Raw genomic sequence first — 12,413 nt, forward strand, 5'->3', positions numbered from 1 at the left:
TGTACCGACCACCATGGTGTCTGTGGCTGTACCGACTACCACGGTGTCTGTGGCTGTACCGACTACCACGGTGTCTGTGGTTGTACCGACTACCACGGTGTCTGTGGCTGTACCGACTACCACGGTGTCTGTGGCTGTACCGACTACCACGGTGTCTGTGACTGTATGGACCGCCACGGTGTCTGACCTCATGTGTGGCTGTACTTTCCATCACTCCACGTCGTATTTTGTCTTCACCACACCTCATAAGCTCTCCAGCAGCAGCGCATGGAAGGCATCTTCACTGGGGAGATTGTCTACGACTGCCTTTAATCTACCCTTGCACAGCTTTGCGACATCCTGGAGATTGTGCTGCAAACAAATGAACAAAACTTGTAACTTATAGTTATGCTTGACAGCACCATCAAGAAACAGGTGAAACGCCATGCAACTTACACACTGCTAAAGACTTGCATGCATCCCTTCGGATTTCTGAGGTGCAAAGCTTTGTAGTCACCAGAGTATATTGACTAATGCTTACAAACTGAAAGTGTGTGGCACTGACTGATCTATATAAAACAATTGAATAGTGAAATGTCTTATCACTGTTTGCTTACAGAAGTCAATTTTACAGTCATTTTGGTCAGTCACATACACCATGGTGGTCGGTACAGCCACAGACACCGTGGTGGTGAGTACAACCACAGACACCGTGGTGGTCGGTACAACCACAGACACCGTGGTAGTCGGTACAGCCACAGACATCGTGGTGGTCAGTACAACCAGATACCGTGGCAGTCCATACAGTCACACACCGTAGTGGTCGGTACAACCAGATACTGTGGCAGTCCATACAGTCACATAAACCATGGTGGTCGGTACAGCCACAGACACCGTGGTGGTGAGTACAACCACAGACAACATGAGGGTCAGTATAGCCACAGATACCATGGTTGTCAGTATAATATAAAGTTATACATTACTTTGTATAATCACTCACTTTACACTGTTTAAATGAGAATAGCTTTCAAATAATAATTATAATTATTGTACATACCACTTGTTCAGAAGACAGTGAAAGATATTTACATGAAAGTAAAGTCAATTTAAAATCCTATGACTGTTATTAAATTATATTAAATTATATTTATTATAAAATGTGTTAATTTTGTGTTTTCTATTTTGCTTCTTTTGTATGTTTTTTGTATCCATCAAATAATATTGTATATTTTCGGTTGGATGTATAAAAATTAACTGAATGCTATATTTGCATTTTTACATGATTGGCGTGACACTGATCACTTGATTTGGAAAATTATAAATTGTAAACCTAATTCACACCAGATGGTAAATATCCCAAAAAGTAACTGGGAATTACAGCTCCCACACTGCATTTGAACACCCGTGCTGCCGTTTTTACCTTCATTTTTTTAAAGGTGGAAAGTTAATGTCCAGATTTCATGCAAATTGAAGGCTAATAAATTTTCGATGAATCAATCTTGCACATTACGTAACAAAAATTGTCTATATTCAATTATGTATTCTATGGTAAAACTAGTGCATAAATAGTAGTCTCATTACATGCAGAGTTCACTGCAGCTACCCATGTGAATTCCATGTTTGGATGTACAGGTATGTCGTGATACAGGTGAAACATCTAATGCTGTGCAAAACGTACTTATATGAAAACACTGGGAAGACTGAACACTATTTATTGGCATTCACATTTATTGTTTCACAATCTGCTATCTTGTTAACAACACAAGCGCATGAGGGCCAGTTCCAAATTATTCTGATAGCACTCACACTGCCATATCAGAAAATAGCAACGGTGAAATACTGATAACCGAGGTACGTCCAAAAGGATATATAACCAATGATGAGGATGGTATAGTACAGAGATATAACTAAAAAGTTACAGTAAAAGTAGGTATGAAAAGTAGCACCAGTAACCATTTTTGGTCTAAATGTAAATGTGAGGTACCCACGAGTACCTGAAGACGTCCATCTCTGGGATTTTCTAATTTATAGACTAGTAAAGTGCATGTGTAGCAGAATTAACAAGGTAATAAATAGCAAAATTCAAACATGAGAAACTGCATGTAGTACTGGAATATTAGTCTCAATAGTACTATTGACACCACAAGTGCATACTGGCAAAGCAAATTGTCACGGTCATGACGTCTGCACCAATGGAAAAAGACGGTCTTGTGATAGATACTACACATGTCCCAGCAAATGGTCTTGCTGAAACACCAGTATTCACTAATGTCACAGCAAAAGTCTGGCAGCAAAAGGCTGTTTTCATACACTAACTAGAAATCAAAGTGGTGCTTTCACAATTTTCACTAAATTATTATAAAAATAAAAATTTGGCCCCATCGGTATAAGACCACTGTAGATGGGGCATCCTATGTCCTGCAACAGATTGCATACTAAAAGTCCAGCTTTCAGCGAAATCTGATGCAAAGACCTAGGAATGGGGGCAGGTGTGATGAAACAGGAATGCTATCAGAAAAACCTTTGAAATCCCTATTTCGTCTTGGCTGCTGAATGCAGAGAATACTGCTGAAAAACGCAGTTTCTTATCGCAACAACAGCAAGCCGCACTGCTCTACTCGGTTAAAGCACAAGCAACCATAAGAGGGCAAAGACGTGGCATGACGCTGTCACTGCTGTAGAGGAAGACGAGAGAGGTGACATTTAGTATTCTCTCACCACCAGCTAAAAAAATTATTTATAGCAACTCATCCTCTCTCTCTCTCTCTCTCTCTCTCTCTCTGTTCCTCTCTCTATATCTCACATGATCTCTGAGCTATAAATCTTTTTTTAACCCTGTAGGGAGGAGGGAATTACGTGACTCTTGAGCAAGCTCAGCCTTCCTTTCTCTGCCAGCAGAGAAGAGCGGGGAGCCACTTTTAATGTAGGCTATACCTAAAGGGAGGGAGGGAGGAGTGAGAGGGCAATACTCTGCAAAGGTCTTCTTCTTGTCTGCAGGAAGGAGCAAGCAGGTGTCTCTACGGTCTTCCTCTTTTCATGTTCGCTGCAAGGCAGGGTCCACGCCTCAAATGGTGTATCTTGTAGTCTACCGAGAGGAGAATACGAGTCATACCCTCCAGTACTGGCTCGGGTGTGCTAGTTGATCCGCTGGGAGGAGTGAATCCTGAAATAATAACACAATCAATTTGCTTCAAAATATATTGTTGGATATCTTACCCATATAATAACACCATTTTAATCCTGGTTATGAAGCTCACAAACATCATACATAATATCAGAAGTAGATAATAGGGAAGGAGTGTGACTTCAATAAACAAGGGAAATTCGTCATTTACTAGCCTTAGAATACCTACGATTTACTACGCGTAACTCAGCCAACTTGAGCTCAAATGGTATACACTTACATTCGCCTAGCATCGTGCGAAATCCAGGGATGAGATTGGATAATTTAATTTTCAGCTGAAATTTTAATTAGCAAACAGAGGAGCGAGCAATGCGAGGACCGTAGGTCATCGCCATGCTAGGGGGGTCCGGGGGTATGCTCCCCCGGAATTTTTTTAAAAAAAATGGTGCAATTTGGTGCATTCTAAGCTATTCTGAACAAATTATAGGAGACTCTTGAATCACATTTTCAAGTTGTCAAAAGGAACAAACGAACTATAATAGGAAATCAGGGGGCTGAAAATAGGGCAAGTTTTTTTATTAAATGTCTAGACATAATGATATTTTTCTGTTTCCACCCGTCGCTTGCATTGTTTTACTCAGACATAAGCTGCGCCTTGCTGCGACCAGATTTGAATGAAAAAAACACAATGCGAATGGAACAATCAGTGCATAGTCATGCACACAACATGCACACAGCAACATGTAAACCCGGCCCCCAGGCCAGGCATGGTCGTTACGTGATCAGCTACCTCAAATGTTTGCCCCTCTACTGCAGCCTGTGAACGAGGATTTTCTTTTCTGGTACGCAAAAACAGATACACTGTATACTTCGCTGTCAGCCTACTGTCTACACTCTACAGTCTAGTCAGGTGCTGTTGAGGGTATATAATTTAAATTGTTACATTGTTACCCCCCTCCCAATTTTCTCAACGAATTTAGACGTTTCACAAAATCGACCCCTGGGACTGTCAAATCTGCGGATTTCCGCGGATCCGCGGAAGAATCTCATCCCTGGAAATCGTTTCCTCGTATACACCCGCAATCCGGAGATACAGACTAAAACGTACGACACGATTCTCCATTCTGTTGCCAGCAAATCGACTCCATAACCCGCCTAACTTGACACAATAGGCAGCTACTAACGACTCTTGCGCGCTCAGCGATGCGGTGTGGCTCGCTGGGAGATTGGACATCGACGCAACACTCGGCGAGCTAATCTTTGACCTATTTACAGCTGGTATGCCCCCCACGCACGCACGCCCACCGCAATCAGCAGCAGCTCCAGCGCCAATCTCCCAGCGAGCCACACCGCATCGCCGAGGGCGCAAGAGTCGTTAGTAGCTGCCTATTGTTTCAAGTTAGGCGGGTTATGGAGTCGATTTGCTGCCAACAGAATGGAGAATCGTCGTACGTTTTAGTGTGTATCTCCGGATTGCGGTTGTATACGAGGAAACAATTTCGCACGATGCTAGGCGAATGTACTGTGTACGATTTGAGGCTAGTAAATGACGAATTTCCCTTGTTTATTGAAGTCACACTCCTTCCCTATTATCTACTTCTGATAATATACAGCATATATAATTTATTCTCCATGTACAAAATAGATCCATTTAGATTTGGCCCAAGATGGAAATGATTTGAAGATTTTTTTGAATGATAGTATTATGATACTACTTTTTATTACATTTACATACACTATTACAGTTTTTATTAAACCTATATTTATTATAAATGAGATCTATATATTTTAAATGTAATTCTAATTTAATATGTTAATTCTTTTATTGTCTATTAACGAAAACCCAATAAAAGAGGATTTGTTAAACGAGGTATGATAGTAAAACAAACGATAACTAGTGACATATGTTAGCTGGTTGCCAGAACAACTATGTAGCCATACCTGACTAGATGTGGGTAGCAAACTGCTTGCTGTCATGGCAACGGTTCCTGTTGCCAATGCCGACGTGCAAGCAGAATCGGCATATTCATACTGCGTGCTGTCTGGGTGTGTTCTTATAGAATCTGTCAGCGACATAGTAAAGTAGAGCTGCTCAAATCTCACATTATTAATGAAACTTACACACTACAGGATACCTATTCTGTACGGGATCTCTGCTACACAGGGAGGGCCACCAAGTGCCAAAACCACTCAGTTTCACGAAGGAAGCTTAATTATTTTTGTTATTTATATCGCAAAATAAATATTGACATTGATTTTTAACATGAATTGACCTATCCGCCTGGTGGGATTGTAAATCAGCTTTTGCCAATCAATGTTGTGACAGGACGCTCGGCTAGTATCGCAGTTGACATTTCGGTATGCGCGCGTGAAAAGCATGTTGAAACTGGGCGAGATCGACCGACCTAGCAGGGGGCATGGGGCAACATCTACGGGGGCATGGTTGGAACACCCAGCTAGACAACTCTCTTATAGTTCTCGCATCGCGTCTCGATCGTCGACGTGCCGTGAGACCGCTGCGCTGCACACTCACCGCTGTGTTTCTCGTAAGATGGCAGCCGGTACGGCAGCAGCACGGGCGACAGCGCCGATAAGCTTCGCACGTCCGGTTGACTAGACGGGCACGTGTGTGCGCCGAGCGAAGTGGGAAACGCAAACGAGTAGGCGGGGACGTGGGGAGAGGAGAGCGTGGAGGAGTAAGAGGGGACGTGGGGAGAGGAGAGCGTGGAGGAGTAGGGAGGGACGTGGGGAGAGGAGAGCGTTGGGACGTGGGGAGAGGAGAGCGTGGAGGAGTAAGAGGGGACGTGGGGAGAGGAGAGCGTGGAGGAGTAGGGAGGGACGTGGGGAGAGGAGAGCGTGGAGGAGTAGGAGGGGATGTGGGGAGAGGAGAACGTGGAGGAGTAGGGAGAGGAGAGCGTGGAGGAGTAGGAGGGGGAGTAGGTGGAGGGATGGGCAGAGACGCAGCAGGAGGGGAGGGGCGTGGGGTGTGGCGAGCGCAGCAACGCAGCCAGGGCGAAGTCTTTGTCACGCGATTGCTGCTGAAGCACCTTGATCATGGCGTCTCGTTCCGCTAGCTGCGTCTTCGAGTCCTCCAAACTGAACAAACGTACAAGCAGACGTTTAGTTCCGATAACAACGCGGGGTGTGACAGGCCATATGTCCATATATTACACACACGTCGTCAACTCTGTCGTAGAGGTGCTATTCATTACTCACATTCATGGCACTCATAATTCATCGGTATTCATGCTCTAACCTCCCACAGTGTGCAAGACCTATCAGCAGCTCAAACGAGTGTGCATGCTTATGCAGTCAACTGCATTCTTGATGCACGTGACGCTTGGCAGCTTGCTTGAACTCTAGATACATCTCAATTTGATCTACCAGTGCTATAGCTGTATACCCAACTTACTGGCACTCTAGACTCGTGCACTTGTGTTGCATGCCAACCAACTGTTCCATATGCTGCAGTTTCTCTAACGGAGGACCAGTCAGCAACTTCTCTCTGCTCTTCTGCATCATCTCAGCCTCTCTGTAAGTGCAACAGATCGCCCGCGCAATAATTATAATGGAAACGACAAACGTATTCTGTGGCTTATAAGATGCTCCGATGCATTGGAAGGTGATAATCGTAAAAAAAAGTTTGACTATATAATAGCCCTTCCTATTACCATATGTTCACAATAAATAAGGTCCCGACATGTTTTTCTTTAAATTTCTATCCCTCGATTTCCCAGCATTTCAATATCCCTATCAGCACGGGTTAGTATATCTGTAGGGTATTGTGCTAAAGTGTATAATTTACTATTTTATAGCTAAAAATATCAGCTATTAATAATGTCTACTACACAGGCCTTTAACTTCGTAGATGCAAGTGGATTGTATAGACATACTCTGAATAAAAATGTGCATCGTACAAACTGCTAATACGGTTCGCAACAGCCGAGCAATGACAAAACAATGGTGGTATAAGCAATAAAACCAGACTCCAAAGGCCATAGCACATCATCTGAAAACAAGTGGTGGGAAAAATAACATGCTGATGAACAGTGAAAACTAAACAAATTGAACAAATGCACTCTTCAGCATATTAGATACACGAAACCGATGAGTGAGCCGTATGTGAATGGCGAGGCACACGGGCCATTCTTTGGGGCAGCGAATATAGAAACATGATACCTGCCTTTTAAGTGATGCTGCTGCATCAATGGACTGCTGACTTCTAGTATACTGCTCATTATACCTAAGCTCCCACTGTAAAAACAACAACAGAGAACACCTAAAGAAATGCACTTACGTGAGTCATAAAAATGCGTCTTATATTTTATTTCTTAAACTTGTACGATGTAGTATTTGTATGTAATGAGATCCCTGCATATTAAATTGATAGTGCGATACTATTAGGGGAAGATTTTCGTACCTGTAGAAGTTCAGGTTGCTCGATAATCAGTGTGTCCTCCGTTAGAGCAGTTTTGCCTGTTAGCTGTATATTACCCACTGTTGTGTCGGCCCTATCCTGCTGTGTGCTGCCCCCTGTTGTCATGGCACTATCCTGCTGTGTGCTGCCCCCTGTTGTCATGGCACTATCCTGTTGTGTGCTGCCCCCTGTTGTCACGCCACTATCCTGCTGTGTGCTGCCCCCTGTTGTCACAGTATTATCCTGCTGTGTGCTGCCTTGATGCTGTATCGTGCTCTCCTGCAGTGTACTACTGTTGCTGCCTGATGTCTCCAATCTCGTCAGTTGTGTACTGCTTCTGATCATCTCTGGTTTATCCAGTTGAGTGCTGCCGCCTGCAGTCTCAGCTCTTGCCACTTGTGTGGTGCCACTCCCTGTCATCTCCAATCTTGCCTGTTCTGTGCTGCTCCCTGTTGTCATGGCCTGAAACGAAGTCACGGACAACGCATTGCATTCATTCCACGTCATTCCTAACATCATCTTCAAACGAATTCATTATACGACCTAAGTCCTATTCATTATATAGTTAAGTAGAGTAGTGCCCACCTGTTGCTCCCGCATAGACCCAAGCTGCCGTTGAAGCTTGCTTCGAAGCTGCCGCTCGTCTTGTTCACGTTTATTACTTGCCAGTTGCAGTGATCCTAGCGCCCTCTGCAGATGGTCTACCCGGTCAACGTACGTCTGCTTTTTGCGACACTGTAGAGACGAAAGGTAGCAGACGTAAAAGCTTGCACACACGCACGACACTGTGAACATGTCGTGTGAACTACTTCTTCACTCACAATTTCCGAGATATGACACTATGCATCACCTCATGGGTACACACAATGTTGGGCATTTTCAGCAGTTAGATAAACAAAACTCGAATTCATCGATAACTAGAAATATAATTTCCCATCAGCTATGCCTTTCTCTCTGTATACATCTAACAAGTCATACCTCTTCCTCTAATCGGACAATGTTAGACTGGGCACTAGTAAGAGCGCTGTCTAGAATGTCTATGTGCGTGCGTTGTTCTGAAAGTGTAGCCCTCTGTGCTGCCAATTCGATCTCTTGATGCTCTTTCAATGCGATTAATTCTTTACCTGGAAAGGATTATGTCAACACTAATATACATGTACCACATTTCGTGGCTTATATGATGCCACAACATTACAGACACTCCAAATTTAGAAGATAGTAGTATGAAGGAAAGGTTTGACTGTATAATAGTTCTCCCTACTAACAAGTAAATGATCAACATAAATAAGCAAGTATCTTTGTTTTCTTCCTCAAACTCGAATAAAAATTATTAAAAAACAACTTTATTTTTAAAATAAATTAAAAGCCCCGTTTACTATGAGAATTAACTAGTATATATTGTGTATGCTATTCTGCCAAAGTGCTATTATATACCATACATTGACAAGGTGTGGGGCAGGGATGGCAATGTCAGTAAGTGGAGGTGACAAGGTATGGCACAGCAATGGCAATGTCAGTGTCTGGAGGTGACATTGGGATGGCAACATAGGTGCCTGGATATGACATAGGAATGGCAACATTTGGTATCTGGATGCAACAAGGCAATGGCAATGTCAACGAAACAAGTGGCTGTAACATTACTCTGTTGTAAGAGCTGCGGAATGATGGCTGGATCCGTCTCGTCCATCTCCCCCTTCTCCGACTTGCACACGTGGGCTCTCGTTGCATCTAGCTGTTCTACAAGGTCATGTACAGATAACTGATTAACATGACTGAAGCACAGGCCCTCTGCTATATCAACAAATGTCAACGGTTTCAATTTTAACGCCGTTACTTCATTTAGCATGTGTTTTTATTGGGAGTGCTGAGATTAGGATGATGGGGAGCAGCTGATTATGTGGCGGCAGGAGGGGCACAACAGCACGGTGGAGCAGCAGAGTGAGCGTGAGGGAGTGTCGTAGAGTGTGAAGAGATGCCGCATAGCAGGAATGCGCAACAGTGGAGCCGTGCGTGTTGTAGGCGTGTAACAACACGTGTGGAATGTAGGAAACGTGGGGGAGTAAAACAACAGGGAGCACACTAAGGTGGTACAGTTAGGGTGCGTGTAAAATAGGAAGAACACAAAATGGAGCTGATTTCGATTCCACCGATTTGTGGCCAATTGGCCATAAAAGTGTGGCAAATCTAGGTATGAAAAACAGTATTATTTTGCAAAATAAAGATCTCGAAGTTTTTATGTCAATTTAGAGATGGAGGTAAGATATGCACTAAGATCAGATATGCAAATTTAGGCACGTCAGACAAAAGGATAGTCAAAATTCACATTAAACTTTCTCCTTTTTACACTCTATTTGGGTCTAAGGCAGTTGTACTGAGTAGTCAAAACGCACCTATTTAACATAAACAGTACACAACTGTTAAACAGTAACATAACTCTTTAAGCACTATGTTTTATCTTATTATTTTCAACTGAACTACCTATTTTCAAAATGTTTGCATGCTGTGACGAATTTCACTTTTCATTATCCACACCTGTAGCTACACTGAGAAAAACCTTGCCTACATGAGAAAAAGCGTGGAGAGAAAGAAAAGGCTGCAGCGTGGAACTAGTCTTGAACAAACCTTTTAGCAGCTTATTGCCTTCCTCGAGCCTTCGCACCTCCGCCTCGAGCTTGACCCGCAGCGCCCTCTCTAATCGCTCGCGCTTCTGCTGGGACCGCGCCAGCGCGTCGTGTCCCTCGTGCAGACGCTGTATCTCAAGCTCGAGCTGCGGCGAGAACGACAGACGAATCACGACACACGGAAAGTCACATGGGAAGCCACCGTGACACACGCGGGGAAGCCACACGGGCATACACCGTGACACATGGAAAGTCACACGGGCAGACACTGACACATGGGGAAGTTACACACGGGCAGACACCGTGACACACAGGGAAATCACATGGGCAGACACTGTGACACGTGGGGAAGTTACACACGGGCAGACACCGTGACACGTGGGGAAGTTACACACGGGCAGACACCGTGACACACAGCGAAATCACATGGGCAGACACTGACACGTGGGGAAGTTACACACAGGCAGACATCGTGACACGTGGGGAAGTTACACACGGGCAGACACCGTGACACATGGGAAAGTTACACACGGGCAGACACTGTGGCACGTGGGGAAGTTACACACAGGCAGACACTGTGACATGTGGGGAAGTTACACACGGGCAGACACCGTGACACATGGGAAAGTTACACACGGGCAGACACTGTGACATGTGGGGAAGTTACACACAGGCAGACACTGTGACATGTGGGGAAGTTACACACGGGCAGACACTGTGGCACGTGGGGAAGTTACACACAGGCAGACACTGTGACATGTGGGGAAGTTACACACGGGCAGACACTGTGGCACGTGGGGAAGTTACATGGGGCAGACACCGTAACACACAGGGGAAGCCACACGGCCAGACACCATAATATGCGGTGAAGTCATGTAGATAGACACTGTGACACGTAATATCGTGACATCACACAGGGAAGTCACAGGGTTAGACGCCATGACATCACGGATGAAAGTTACTTGGGTGGACACGGTGACACGCAGGCAGCAGGGTATTCCTACCGCTGATTTTCAGTGACAGTTGACAATCCCACACAAGCACCAAAAATAGACATGATTCTGATGTTGTCCCACGCATTCCCAGAATATTCAGGTTGCAGTATATATACCGGATACAAAATTTGTAACAACAAGTCCCGGATATGACGTGCAATGCATGTAACCTACTAACCGCATTCAAAAATGTTTCAACGTGTGATTGCATTACTTAATTTTGAATAATATCCACTTTTAATCATACCGTTCAGTCTTGAAAAAGGGTCTCGATCTCCAGTCAGATCTGATTCTAAAAATTATTATTTCTACTATATAACCGACAGTTAATACATAAAAAATTGCCAATCCTGCTGAAACGTTACCAGTCTTGGACTGCGGGGCAGGCTGCTAATTTCAACAGTGATTAACCATGCCACACCCACTTTCTGTAAACTGCTGTGACACACCCACTCCCTGTCCACTGCCATGACACACCCACTTTCTGTAGCTGTGACACACCCACACCCTGTCCACTGCCATGACACACCCACTTTCTGTAGCTGTGACACACCCACACCCTGTCCACTGCCATGACACACCCACACCCTGTCCACTGCCATGACACACCCACTTTCTGTAGCTGTGACACACCCACACCCTGTCTACTCCCACGACAAACCCACTCCCTGCCCACTGCCATCATGACGCACACGTGTCGTCGTCGTCGTCGTCGTCGGCTGGCACCTGCCTCACCTTCTGTAGCTTGGAGACCTTGCAGTAGTACTGGTCGAGCTCAGCGCGCAGCGCCGCGTTCTCTTCCGACAGCAGCTCGAGCATCTGCGTCGCCCGACAGGCGATGTCCTCGGGATCGACCTTGAGCGGCGCCGACGTGCCAGGCCTGCTGGACGATAGCGCCGGGGCCGAGGCATACCTGCAAATACATACAGCTACATAAGGCATACAGCTAACACTGTAGAGTAACGGTGAGGAGGCATGCCTCACTCACTCAGCATGGACAGTGTGAGGTCAGCTAACACTGTAGAGTAACGATGGGGAGACATACCTGCATGGACAGTGTGAGGTCAGCTAACACTGTAGAGTAACGATGGGGAGACATACCCGCATGGACAGTGTGAGGTCAGCTAACACTGTAGAGTAACGATGGGGAGACATACCTGCATGGACAGTGTGAGGTCAGCTAACACTGTAGAGTAACGATGGGGAGACATACCTGCATGGACAGTGTGAGGTCAGCTAACACTGTAGAGTAACGATGGGGAGACATACCTGCATGG

General features: G+C 45.0%; 1 protein-coding gene across 1 annotated transcript; it reads right to left on the reverse strand.

Annotated features, from left to right (window-relative positions):
- Positions 1-243: 243 nt before the first annotated feature.
- LOC106812433 (angiomotin-like protein 1) lies at positions 244-12,347 on the reverse strand. The gene is made up of 11 exons (XM_014816320.1): positions 12,322-12,347; positions 11,872-12,049; positions 10,143-10,287; positions 9,162-9,257; positions 8,499-8,644; positions 8,106-8,255; positions 7,524-7,982; positions 7,347-7,357; positions 6,516-6,635; positions 6,151-6,199; positions 244-351 (listed from the first exon to the last, which is right to left on the reverse strand). Exons 1-11 carry the CDS (start codon positions 12,345-12,347, stop codon positions 244-246), a joined length of 1,488 nt encoding a protein of 495 aa, XP_014671806.1.
- Positions 12,348-12,413: the final 66 nt, after the last annotated feature.

This window comes from Priapulus caudatus, unplaced genomic scaffold (genome assembly GCF_000485595.1).
Source record: "Priapulus caudatus unplaced genomic scaffold, Priapulus_caudatus-5.0.1 Scaffold21, whole genome shotgun sequence".
Lineage (NCBI taxonomy): Eukaryota > Metazoa > Priapulida > Priapulimorpha > Priapulimorphida > Priapulidae > Priapulus > Priapulus caudatus.